We start from the raw sequence: 13,260 nt of genomic DNA, 5'->3' as shown, positions 1-13,260 counted from the left end.
TCAGGGTGATTCCATTTCATTCTACAAAAGGGAAAAGCTGTTGTGTAAGAAAGCCAAGACTCTAAGAAGAGGATGAAGCAGAGAGCAGGAGCAGGAAGGTCTCGTTCCTTGAAGGGAGCTGCTTGTATGGGGAGAGATGTCTGACCCAAAGGATGGAGAAGTGTGGGAGCCCTGGCCTTGTAACAGCCTCATACAAGAATTTCAGGTTTTACTTCTGATACTTAACAGCTTCCATTTTATATGAAAAACAAAATATATATAAATAAATAGAATAAGCACTTAAAAAAAATCCAGCACCCCTGTTAAAAGACATGTTAAAAAACCCCCAAACAACACAGCTTTAATAGCAACTTAATCAGTCAACATCCCAGTTAATTCAGTTTAACATAAATTATAAACTGTATTCAAAGTAGGTCCAAAAGCTCATAAACATTTCCTAAAAAACGTTTTGGGAGGTGGAAAAGGTTGCTCCAGTGCAGCTGAAGAACTTTGTTCTGTTTCCTGGTGTATGGAGCTACTCCTCTGCAGCTTTCAGGGAAGAGTTCTGTCCTTCAGTGACACCATGGGGAGCATTTCCCTAAGGCTTCTTGAGTGCCAAGAGGCAGCAACATTTCAGTAGAATGACAGTACTTAAAGAAGGGGGGTCTTTTAGTCAAGAAAGGCATTCACAGTGTGAAGTTACTGCTCTTCCCTGGCACATTCCAATTCATCATCTCCATCTTCTGTGGGAGCATCCTTGGCTGCAGGAACCTGAGTGTCTTCAGTAAAGTCAGTGGGATCCTGAGCAACTGGGCTGTCAAAGTCCTCTTCTGAGTAACTACTGGGGAGCTCTGTTGACAAAAAAAAGAAAACCATGAGCAGACACTGTTGCCGTCTTTAACTTACGTTTCCATTACCATAATCCCAGTCTGTGGCAAAGGCAGCTCAGAGAGAAGAGGCTGAGTTGCATTTCACCAGAGACAGAGCCATCACAGTTTGGTACAAGCACCAGTGAGTTTGACTACAGGAAAACTGTTGAAATGTGAGAGTTGCACATCCCAGCACTTACTATGAAAGCCATCAGAGCCATGACCCAGCAGCTCAGGCCCTGCTACCTCACTGTCACCACAGAAACTGGGGTCCTTACCCGGGGGCTGGGACTGGCTGAGGCCCTGCAGCCGCGCCTGCCTCCGCTCCAGGGCCAGCTGCCGGTTCTTCTTCATCCGCTCCTGCTGCTCCTCCGTCAGGCTGGCTCCAGGCAGGGGATTCAGGTCTTCTGCACTGCCAGCGTGGGAATGTGCATCTTCAGCAGCTGCATCCAGCCCATTGCTTTCCCCTTCTGCTTAAAAAGGAGGCAGAACAGGGGGAAGAGGGGCAGAATCAACATTTAAAACCCATAGCTGACTAAAAGGTTGGGTTGTTAATACAACACCTCATGCTGAGTTTTTATTTCACCCCTGTGAGATGCCTACCCCAGTTTTTCCCCTGAAGGCTGCAGCAGTGCCCTCAGTCACAGAGCAGCTCAGCACATTCAAAGCTCAGTGTGTGGAACCATCGCACAGAACATCTGATCACTCTGCAGACCCTGTCGGCAGGAACCACTGGTGTTGCTGTCCGTGCCTGCCTCTGGCTGCAGTGCACTTCTCACAATGCAGCGGCAGTGAAGGCAGCCACGTGTCACCAACGGCCCCAAGGGACCCCAAAGCTCAGGCCAGTGCTACCACTCATGAACTCATCCACCACACACCATTCCCAAGCACTGCCTGGGCTGCAGGCCGAGGGTCACATGGAGATAAATGGGACAATGGGTAGATAATGCTCTCTAGTAGAAAGGCAAAGCCCTGCACAGGTCCTTAGGAATGACAGTGAAATTCCATCCTTTCAGTTGCTGAAGTTTCTTTCAAACTACCATGGGAACTCTACTTCCTCTTTAATTAAAAAAACTGTTTATGTCTAATTTCTGACTGGAAGAGACTCCCGACTCATATCCTCAGTAAGTGCTGGGTTTTGATCCTGGCAGGAAGAATTCTCCCAGCACTGTGCCAGCCCTGACAGACACAACAGAGCTTCCAGCACTCTGCCTGTGAAAGGCACCACACCACAAATACACTGCAACTCCTCAGAGAATAATCAGGATGAGTTTCTGATTCCTGCTTTAATAGATAAGAGTTGTTGCACTCATGTGAGAGTGCAATACAAACCTGTGTGCTCAATAGTTGCAGTTATAAGGGTTTTTTTGAAGAATATTTCTAACGATGCTGGTTCATACGCATTTTTCATGTCCTTTCAGCAGACAACACTATTTTATTTATTTTTACACACGTGTGCAAGTACAAGTTCAGTTTTGTCATCCTAAGACTCACAGAAGCCTGGCTTTAAAGCAGAGACCTTTCAACAATTTCTTCTACACTAGAAAAGCCCATCATGATCATTCACAGCGAGTCAGTAGGAAGGGAAGTAAATAATCTCAAGCACTAACATACTGAACAAAAAGCAGAGAATATACCTTCGTTATTTTTGTAGTCTTCATGTAAAATAGGAAGATCAAGTCTAATCCGCTTGAGGCAGGTCTGCAGGTGGGAGATTAAAACTCTGGTAATTCATCTGTACCAAGTTTTTATGTTCAACTTTGGGAGGATGGGAAAACCACAGCAATTTCATTTTACACTTTATTACTGTGATACTGTTATACTCCTTTTACTTCATGTTCATTTGACACACAGACCTTCAATGCTGTGGATCATCTTCCCTGTCCTTCATCTATCACCCAGCCAGGAGAAGCTGAATTCTTTATCAGTCTTCTTTTGCAGGTTCAAACACTAAACATCAACCAAACAAATCCCAAAATCCTCAACCAGTTCCAGCACTCTTAACCAATTTGCTGTGGTTCAAGATGTCCTGAAAATGCTGAAGCCAATTCTCTGGCTTATTTCAAAAAAGAAAGGTTGTATCTAAATATAAACATAAATAGCAGACAGAGTTCCAAATTTAGAGAATTTAATAACAATATACTTCAGAGTAGTATGCACAACCTAAGTCTTCTGCTGCTGCATAACTAACCCCCTAAACCTCTACCTCTTGCACTATCCCAAACAGCATGAAGAGGAACTGGCAAAAATACATACCTGAACTTCCTTTTTGTTTCCCAAAGACTCCACTCTGTCAATAAAATCCTCAAACTGCAGTTTGGGGAACAGCCTGTGAGCCCAGTGCTCCATGTGTTGTATCAGTGTCTTCAGGTCCTCTGCCTAGAGCAGGAAAGAAAACACCCAGCTACTAAAACTGACAGAAAAGGGAGTCTGTAGAGGGAAACAGGACAGTAATTCCTGAAAGCATGGAGCACCTGCAGCTGGACAATGCCTGGAAAATGTCAGCAGCACAAATGTGTGTAACCTTTCCTTCCTCCTCCCACAATGCAGAGTCAGTGTAACCTCAGGCTGTGGGAACAGCACTGATATAAGTGCAGGGGAGCATTTGTATATCCTGTAAAACATCTGCAGGTCCTGAAGCATTGTCCTTAAACAACCAGGGCTGAACCCAGGCTGAAATAAATCCAGAGGGGCACAGCTGCCATTGATCCTGATGTTTAGAATGCAGATACATCAAAATAAGCTGATCTAGGAAAGGGTTTTGCACCTTTCAGGCACTACTGCCCAGTTCCTTTGTACCTCCAGTGGCAATGACAGCATTTACACCATGGATGCTCTCTGTAAACCAGAGATGCACAGATGTACTTGCAAGTGTGCCAGGAGAATCATGGAATCCTTGGGGTTGGAAAAGTCCCCAGAGATCACAGAGTCCAACCACTCCCCCAGCACTGCAAAGGCCACCACTAAAACGTGTCCCCAAGTGCCACATCTAAATGTCTTTTAAATACCTCTGGGGATGGTGACTCCACAGCACATGAAGCCCAGGGCTGGACAACACTCTTGGTGAAGAAATCTTCCCTAATAACCAATCTAAACCTCCCTGGCACAACTTGAGGCTGTTTCCTCTTTTCCTATTGTTTGTTACTTGAGAGAAAAGAGTGACCCTCCCCTGTCAATCAACTCTATAATTACATGTAAAGGCAAATAAGCTTTGCATGTTTAAGCACACCCAAAACAATAAGAAAACTTGTAGAGAAAGTCCTGCTTTCTCTTTGCTCAAGTGGTATGTCACACTTTTTTTAAAAACCTTGAGATTCAAAACCCGGCTTGTTTGGACAATACAAGAGTCACAGAAGTGCTATTTTATTTTTAGAGTTGAGGAAAATAATTTTATGATCAAAAGATGGATTTTGTGAAAGCATCTCATGTTTGTTTTAAAATTTGCAGCTCCAAAGATCATCAGGATTTGTTCAGACACTGCTGGAAGATGGGTAACCAGAGTACTATCAATTCTCCCCAAATCAGATGGGCAGCACTCTACCAAATCTACATTAACCTCCCAGGAAACAAAACTAAAGCTCACTAGGTCTTACCTCATGCCCTTTACCCTTGAATTTCACGTTGTCAAACATGTGTCTCAGAGCTGGGAGCCCTCTTTCTGAAATTAACCTGGGAATAGGAAATGGGGATTATTTGAAACCCACTTTCTTCTTTCAATTAACAAGTAAAAAAAGAACCAAACAAAGAAAAAAACTCGCATGTTACTTAAAACAGCCTAAAGCTTGGATTCCTTCTGCTGATTATAAAGAACTCACATCAGTTTGGTGAGTTTTACTCACACCAAACTCAGCACACAAATAAATATTCTGTATAAAGTTACCTCTGGGCATCTAATCTAGGCCTCGGTCTTTTAACTGCTTTCTGTGTGGTCACAGCAGAATCCTTTGTTTGGGACTGCTGGTTTTCATCTAGATCTGGGGAAGCAAATAGCATCATTTAAGTATGAAAAGAAACTGCCATCATCTAGGATTTTATGTACATTTTAAGTTTCTACTTGGATTTCTAATAAGTGCATTGAGAGTGCATCTAACACTGTTGTCTCTTCTAAAAGCCAAAGAACAACTATAAATCACTGCTGTATAATTATTTGTAGCAACATTTTGTCAGAAGAGCTTGAGTTTTTAAAAAGATTCCTTTGTGTACATATTCTCACAGAATCGACAAAAATCAACTTTTCCCACAAGCTGGGAAGCATCGCATGATTAACAATTTAAATTTACATTTTGTTTTCTGCCTATTTTTATGCACTGAAGCACAACACCACCGATTTCCATTGCACAGCATTAAAATGGGATTTTTAGGGGTCCTGGGTGTTCACCTCCATTAGCCTGAGCCCATTCTGCATCGTCTCTTCCTGGAGAGGCAGGAGGTGGAAGAGGTGGGAATGTTTCGTCTTCTGTGTTCTCATAATCAGGAAGATCTAACAAGTTGTTCTCCAAAGGATCTAGCATTGCCACAAAGAAGCCTTTTCCCCTCCTGCACAAAACACCAAATGAATTTAAAGAGAAGCAGCGAGGCTGCCACAGAAGCAGACAAACGTCAATTATATACAATATTTACAGCTTTTACAGGAAAAGATCTGCCAACCAGATCATCACACAAATTAAACAGCAGATACCATTCGGAGCATGACACAACCCAGCTTTGTTGAGTGAGGGTTTCAAAGTTACTTGTGAGCAGCAAGAATTAACCAAAATAAGCGGATCCCTGGCCACAGTGCTTATCCTTGGAGCCGCGTGTCACTCAGGTACCTGACCAAAGCCTTCGGGGGTGGAGAAACAATTCCCCAAATGTACAGCTCACCCGCTCCCAAAGGCGCTCCGGAGGAGGATTCCCCGTTGCAGGCTCCTCAAGCGAAGGCGATCCCGGAGCCGCGGGCCGGAGCGGGGCTGGGCACGGCCGCTGCCAGGACAGGCTCAGCTCCCGAGCGCCTTCCCGGGCGGCTCCGGCCGTGAGGGAGCGCGAGCCCGCCTGAGGGGCCCGGGCCGCCCCCGCGCGCGCCGAGTCCCGCGAGAGCCGCGAGTCTCGCGAGCTCCCGAACGCCGCGGCTCGGGGGTTTTGGCGCCAAAACGCAGCGGGCGGGGCGCCTGTGGCGATCCCAGGGCTGTGGGGTCCGGGAATGCTCAGCGTGAGAAGTGACACCTGACAGAAGGGACATCTCAGACCATCTCATTCTATTCCACCTCCCACTGCTGTCGTCAGGGACACCTTCCACTATCCCAACTTTCTCCAACCTCGTTCAACCTGGCTTTGGACACTTCCAGGGATGGAACAGCTGCTCTGGGCAGCCTGTGTCAAGGCTGCACTATCATCACAAGTAGGAATTCCATCCTAGTATCCCATCTAAACCAACTCTGTCAGTTTGAAGCCATTCCTCCTTGTCTCTTCAGAGCTTTGCAAATAGTCTCCATCCTTGCTGTAAGGTCCCCTCATGACCTGGAAGGCCACGGTTAGGTCACCCCAAAGCTTCTCCAGGCTGAACAATCCCAGTTCTGTCAGCCTTTCCCCATAGGAGAGGTGCTCCATCCCCTTGATCATCCTGGTGCCTCCCCTGGAGTCACCTCCCTTTCTGTGCCGAGCCCCAAGGCTGGGGCAGCTCTGCAGGTGGGGTCTCACCTGAGCAGGGCAGAGTGGCAGAATTCCCCCTTTCCTGCTGCCCTCCCTGTGCATCAGCCCAGGATACACTTGGCTTTCTGGGACATGCCCAGTGTATCACCCACCAGCACCTCCAGTCACCTGTAGTGTCACCTTGTCAGGGAAAACCTGCTGGAGATGAGTGTTTAATTTGAAATATCCAGTGTTGCAAAGCCCCACGATGAGTCACCTCCAGGAATGGCATTTAAAATAGTCTCCATTGAGCCCCTATCACTTCACCGAATCACAGGATCCCTGAGGTTGGAAGAGCCCTCCAAGACCATCCAGTCCAACCTGGGACTGATCCCCACCATGTCCCCAGCCCAGAGCACTGAGTGTCACGTGCAGGAATTCTTCAGACTGCAGGGATGGGGACTCCAAACCTCCCTGGACAACCCTTTCCAAGGCCTGACCACCATTCCTGTGAGGAAATTCCTGCTGGTGTCCAACCTGAGCCTCCCTGGTGCAGCCTAGGACTGTCCTCATCCTGTCCCTGTTCCCTGGGAGCAGAGCTCGACCTGCCCTCACTGCCCCTCCTGTCAGGGAGTTGTGCAGAGCCACAGGGCTCCCCCTGAGCTCCTTTCCTCCAGGCGGAGCCCCTCAGCTGCTCCAGCCCCTTCCCAGCTCCTTCCCTTCCCTGGAGACGCCCAATGTCCTTCACAGGACTCGAGCAGCTCCTCCCCAGCTGCCCTGCTCCTGTGCCCACACCATCCCAGTCCAGGTCAGGGATTCCCACCCTGTCTCAAAGGAAAGGAGCAGGACAGCGAGCGATCCCGAGCTTTTCTCCAGACAGAACCTTCTGGGAATTTAAAACTGAACAGTTTGCAGTTGTCCAGCTGCAATAAATATGCCGAGCCTTCCTCAGAGGTTTGGCAGCTGTGCACAGAAAATGCCATGAAAGGATTTGGGCTGCAGGGACAACAGGAGAGGCTCCAGGCTCCTGTCTCCAATGCAGCTGGAGCTGTAAATTGTTCTCATATTTTTACAGCTCAATCCATAGAAGTGTATCTGACTTAAATTATAGTCTCCTTGTTTAAACAAAACTACATAAATTAATGTAAAATATTAATCCATTAAAGGAATTGGTTTTCTCTTATTTCTCTATAAATTCAAGTTTGACATACAATGTTTCTGGTAATTTAATGTATTCCTTCTAGTACGACAAAATCAATTGCAGTTACTTTCTGGTTAAAATTATTTTAACAGTTAATGCTTAAAATGTGCATTCCCAATTGCTGCAGCATCTTTTATAGTCAAGAATGTATTAAATATTAGCAGAACACACTAATGGATTTTTTTAGCGCTGAATCAATTTATCTTATCTTTTTAGATATGGTAAATTTCTATAATCAATTGAGGCAGCTGAAGTATGAAAATTAACACAGAGATTTAATAACAATCATAGATCAAGCACTGCTAATTTCCAGCACAAAATATTATAATTGTCATATAAAATTAGTGAAAATCAAATATCTACATGATGAGCTCTTTGCTTTGAAAATAATAGTCACTCTTTGTGCTGAAAAATCCTAACAAATAAAATAGCAGGAGATCACTTACAGTCTCTGCAGAGGACACAGGGTTATAAAACCCACCACATTTATGCAATTTTGATTAATCAATATTTTTGAAGAGTGTTTAATTAGAAACTGGACTTGATGACCTAAGTGTTTCTTTCCAGTCCTATGTTCCTAATTAAATAAAAAGCAAATGCTGGCAGGCATTGATTATTGGTTTTTCCTCAGGAAATGAATAACCAGCCACATGCTGCTAAAATAATAAGTCAGGAAAAAACAAACAAAAAACCCCCCACAGGTTGCCTCTATTCTAGAAAACACTTCTGGTTTCTCGTTTAGGTGAAAAGGAAATATTACTGCTTGTTTCTGTTTGATTACTGTAATTTCATTAGAAAAAACTGCAGAAAATTACCACCTTATTTTATATTTCAGTCTCATTTCCTGCTTTGTTACATGCAATATACAGCAAAGCAAATCTGTCAAATGGATAATTGCCTGCTTCCACACTTGAAGGGGTTTATTCCTAAGGGAGCAGAATTTGCTCAGCAAAAAAACCTTCAAATATTATGTTGGCAAAGCTGTTCATGCCATAAACCCTCAGCACAACTGCTCCCATTGTAGCTGTATTAGTGGGAATTCACATCTTAAGGATTAAGCAAATTTCAGTTATTTGTGATTTATACTTATTTACATTTATACCTTGCTGATCTAATCTAAGTTTGATGTTATGCAGCCAACTTAAATGTTATTTTCTAAGCTTTTAGGACATCACAAAGCATTAAAATTGTGCTGTGATCCACAGTGCTCTTTTAAATCTCTGTTTCTTGAGGAAAATAAGGTGCAAGGCAGGTTGTGATCTCCATCAGGCTGTCAGCTCCCTTCAAATAATTTTTGATCCTCTTGGCCAATTTTATTCAAATTCGAACCAGACTTCTTAAATTCCATTGCTTTATGGGACCAATTATTTCCCTAACTTGCTTTACTAACCACTAAATAGATTAAGAAGTATTAAATCTTGCAAACAGAAGTGTGTGTACACATTTTGGCAGTAAAATGTGCAGCTCTATGTGGCAATCGAGTTTGAAAAGCTGACTTAATTTAGAAGCAATTGATCTATACAGTAATTGTGGTTTTCCTTTCATGCAAGAAATTAGGCAAAATTTCGGTTTCTATAAGGGGGGAAAAGTGGTAATGAAGACAAGCTTCTTTGTTCCACTTCTATTTACAGAGACAAATTATTTCTATCTTTCCAAGCAGTGGTGAAATCAATAAATCAGAAAGTCTTCCCGCTCAGAAGCCTCTCACTGAAATTACAGTACCTTTATTTTTTCTTCATCTTTTCCTCTGTGATTCACCTCCAAAAACACCTGTTTGTAAAGCAAAACACAGTTCTTTCCATGGAGAATATTCAAATTTCCAAAACGTGTTTTGTTTTGGTTGGGGAAATGTACTGAATTTTTAGTAACAAATGCCCTTAAGTTAAACCTGTTTGTTTTATAGACAACAATACAGAAATTATTTCTGCAGTGGCATCAATCCATTTGCCCGTGATTTTATTTCTAGATGCAGTCAATCCAAAATATTTTTGGGTTTTGTGCTTTGGTCAAAGGGATTTTTAAAGAGATTGATGAAATCAGTAATTGCACAGTCCAGTGTTCTCAGTGCAAGGATAGAGGTTTCCAGAGGAGGGAGCTGTCCCTTAATATCTGGAATTGGATGAAGGGAATGTGTCTTTCATGGCAAAGCTGTGAAAATAAAAAATTAATTGTTTTTTTTTTTTACTTAAGAAATGGATAAGAAGATAGGAACTCTCAGCATTTTTGCATTATATATGGGGAACTTTGTTCATCATTTCAGTTTCTATAAAATCATTAATGATTACTTTGATTAAAATATAATTGTACTTTTGCAAACCACAACAATTTAAATCATACAGAATTCAGGCTGGTTCTTTATCCAAAGTATTCACAGTAGAAATTTTGTTATGGAATTAACTCTGCACTTCTTTTTGTGTCTGAATCAACTCATTGGAGTATAAAAGCTGTCCACTGCTGGAAAGATGTTATTCATTCAGGTAGTGTATTCACATGTTTGTATATGAAAAAGATAATTTGGGATTCTCAGAAAAAAATAGAAGTGCCAAAGAAACTGGTTTTTTACTCTTTTACCAGTACCAAGCATTTACCTCCACCTTGGTGTTGAGTTCGTCGGTGCTATTTCATTTCTTGGCTCAAAGTGTCTGTGAGGTTTCATTTACCACTTAAGCCAAATTATGAGTAACTGCAGCGTTTTGTGCTCAGTGTGTCGAGTTTGTTGACAGGTGGAGCACTGTGTGGTACAGAAATGTACAGCAGCAATGGAAAGAATTTCTCAGCTGTGTCAGGAATCAGAAGAAACCCACAAGCCCTTCTCACTGTGTAACTCCTACAGCCCTTAAAGGAGTTTGCAGTGGAGTTCTGCTGGGTTCACACAATGAGAAATCAGTCGTATAAAGCAACGCAAACTTTAGTAAAGTTCTTCACAGATCTCAGCAGCAGGGTGTAGTGCCACTCTGTTCATTGAAGTGAAATGCACGGAACTCCTTTTCATTTCCTTAATCTTATCATATGATTAGTGTATGTGTCATAGTTAACTGCATAGCTAACTGCACACGTGTGTCCAGATTGGCTTGGTTATAAAAACAGGGTCACCAGGTGCTTTAATATTCCATATCCCGCCCCTCCACCCTCCACAAGATCCACAGCTAAACAACGGAATTTTTACATTTCAACTCTCCATCGTGGAGAGAGAGTTGGTATGGAAGAACACGTTCTACTGACCACAGCAAGGTTATGAATTGCTCTCAAAGCAATTTTGTTCCCCCAGCAGAGCCCAGCGGAGCAGGGACACACGCAGTGGTGCTACCCGAGGGGTGACGCGCCTCGGTGGCCCCTGAGCCAGGCCTGGCTGGTGACAGCCCCTGAGCCAGGCCTGGCTGGTGACAGCCCCCCAGGCCTGGCTGGTGACAGCCCCCCAGGCCTGGCTGGTGACAGCCCCTGAGCCAGGCCTGGCTGGTGACAGCCCCCCAGGCCTGGCCTGATTTCCCCGCGCTGTCCCAGCTGCCCAGGCCCAGCCCAGCTCTCCCCGGGCACCACGGTCCTGCCTCTGCCTTGCTTCTCCTCTGGGACCCCTCCGCTCCCACCGCTTACAGTACTGCAGCTCGCACGTCCTTTAGTGGCAGACTTGAAAAAAACCTATCCTTTATCGATTTGTGGAAGAAAGTTGGTGCTAAAGCAAGGTTCTGTTTAAGTCATCACAAAATAAGTTGGGTTGGAAAGGACCTCAAAGCCCATCCCATTCCACGCCCTGCCATGGGCAGGGACACCTTCCACTGTCCCAGGGTGTTCCAAGCCTCGTCCAACCTGGCCTTAGACACTCGCAGGGATGGGGCAACCACAACTGCTCTGTGCCAGACCCTCCCCACGCTGACAGGGAAGGATTTATTGTCGCTGTGGCCCCTGAGCGCGGGGCAGCGGCGCTCCGAGGGCGGGCAGTAGCGCTCTGAGGGCAGCGCTGCCCCGCGGCCTCGCTCCCCGCCGTGCGCGTGCGCGCGGTCCCTGCGCATGCGCGCGGCGGGTGCGGGCGGCGCGCGCCGGCGCGGTCCCGGCCGGGCACATCCCGATCCCGGGCAGTGCCCGCCGGAGCTCGGAGCGCTCGGAGCGGGGTCCGGCAGCTCCACGGACAGTTCCCCTCAGCCCGCGGGGGCACCGCCGCGCAGGGGAGCTCCCCGCCGAGTTTGCCGCGCCGCAGGAAGTCCCTCGGACCTGTCCGAAGTGGGGCCGCGGCCGCTCCGTCCGCTCTCCTGAGCGCCGTGTGCGGGCGAAGATGCCGAAGAAGAAGCCCGGGCCGATTCAGCTGAACCCCGCTCCGGATGGATCCGCGGTGAACGGGACCAGCTCTGCAGAGTGAGTGCGGGCGGTGGCGGGTGCGGGCCGGCCCGGGCCGGGCGCTGTCCGCGGGTGCGGTGCTCCCCAGCCCGTCCTGCCCCGCACCCGGCCCGGCACCGCGGGCGGCACCCCGGGCACCCCGGGCTGGGCGGTATCGGAGTCTCCTCCGCCGAGTAAGGGGACGCCGCCTTCGGCGATAAGCAAACTTCTGTCACATCCGCGAGGGGAAAAGAAAACCTGGTGAAAAAATGGGAAACTTGTATAACTCCTTTCTCCCAGTTCGTAATGGTGTCTGCTGGGTGCTTAGCTTATATAATTATCTAGTAATGTCAAATTACACGTTTCCGATGGCATATTTCATAAACGTGTGTGTGGGAGAATTTATACTGGAACCCGCAGATTTGTAGTGAAGGTGTTTTGTTTTGTTTTGCCTCGTCCTTGGCTTTAACCCAAACAATCGTTAGTTTGAGCAAATCTGTTTTTCACTAATTGACATGTTGTGCTGGGTACGGCAGGGAGCGTGTGTGGAGGAACAGCTTCGGAGCTCCTCTGTGTGCAACACAAACATGACACTGTAAATGTGGGAAGGGCTGAGCTAATCACGGGGACACTTCTGGGGAAAAAAACACTGAATATTGGATGGCTGCATGTTGCTGATGAAGCCTCTGTTGCACGTTTCTCACGGATGTGGGTGGGCAGGGTGGCCTTGGTCAGGCAGACACCACACCAGCACCTCGAAGTGATGAAATGCTACAGAAGGTTTTCATTTGAGGTTCACGGATCAGTGTTCACACCTTGATTTTTAGACAATGTGTGTCGGGCTAGCCCTTCAGTGAGCCTTGAAACAAAGGTGTGTCTTGGAGGGGCAGATTCCTGCCCCTGTATGGTCAGTTCGGTCCTCCTGGGAGATGAAAACTGAGCTGCTGTACCACGGTGACACAGAGGATGTGAGGCAGCCTTGCAGCGACATGTGCGAGTCTCGGGCTTTAAAGTGCTCTGTATTCACCCAGTGCCACGTTTTCACACAGGCTCAGGTCTCCTTTAACCACTCAAACATCTTAAAAAAAAAAAAAAAAAATCAAACAACCAAAACCAAATCAACCGCAAAAGAGATGTAACCCCGAAACCAAGCAAATACCTCCTGAAAAATAAAAAAATTTAGCATCTAGCAGCTCCAGCTGTGACATTTCTAGCAAACTCTTTTGATGATTAACTGAGCGATGAGCTGTTTAAAAACTGTTCTTTGGCAGGAGTTACTGATTGTATCTAAGCATT

The 13,260-nt window shown here is 46.0% G+C and overlaps 2 protein-coding genes across 3 annotated transcripts in view; one reads left to right on the top strand and one right to left on the bottom strand.

The window, feature by feature from the left end:
- Positions 1-312: 312 nt before the first annotated feature.
- TIPIN (TIMELESS interacting protein) lies at positions 313-5,937 on the bottom strand. The gene is made up of 8 exons (XM_079318195.1): positions 5,726-5,937; positions 5,227-5,384; positions 4,729-4,822; positions 4,442-4,517; positions 3,105-3,227; positions 2,486-2,549; positions 1,127-1,321; positions 313-830 (listed from the first exon to the last, which is right to left on the bottom strand). The coding sequence occupies exons 2-8, from the start codon at positions 5,357-5,359 to the stop codon at positions 679-681; spliced, it is 837 nt and encodes a 278-aa protein (XP_079174321.1). The 5' UTR covers positions 5,360-5,384; positions 5,726-5,937; the 3' UTR covers positions 313-678.
- A 5,732-nt stretch (positions 5,938-11,669) lies between these two features.
- MAP2K1 (mitogen-activated protein kinase kinase 1) overlaps positions 11,670-13,260 on the top strand; it is a 32,396-nt gene continuing 30,805 nt past the window's right edge. Inside the window, exon 1 of one of the 2 annotated variants that reach the window (XR_013775812.1) lies at positions 11,670-12,003. Coding sequence is in view for 1 of the 2 variants with exons in the window: in XM_079317646.1 (XP_079173772.1) it covers positions 11,924-12,003 (80 nt within the window). In the remaining variant the exon portion in view is untranslated. The remainder of the gene's footprint in view (positions 12,004-13,260) is intronic. The other variant, XM_079317646.1, reaches the window with a different exon arrangement.

The sequence above is a fragment of the Erithacus rubecula genome, assembly GCF_903797595.1.
Source record: "Erithacus rubecula genome assembly, chromosome: 14".
NCBI classification, from domain to species: Eukaryota; Metazoa; Chordata; class Aves; order Passeriformes; family Muscicapidae; genus Erithacus; species Erithacus rubecula.
Note: the sequence above shows the minus strand (reverse complement) of the source record. Positions and strands in the feature narration are given on the sequence as shown.

Excerpts from the sequence above, each read along its gene's own strand:
- TIPIN (XM_079318195.1), bottom strand. The coding sequence starts at position 5,359 with ATGCTAGATCCTTTGGAGAACAACTTGTTAGATCTTCCTGATTATGAG. Across the intron at positions 4,823-5,226 it reads ATGGGCTCAGGCTAATGGAG|ATCTAGATGAAAACCAGCAG; the intron begins GTGAACACCCAG and ends TTGCTTCCCCAG. Across the intron at positions 4,518-4,728 it reads CCTAGATTAGATGCCCAGAG|GTTAATTTCAGAAAGAGGGC; the intron begins GTAACTTTATAC and ends TCCTATTCCCAG.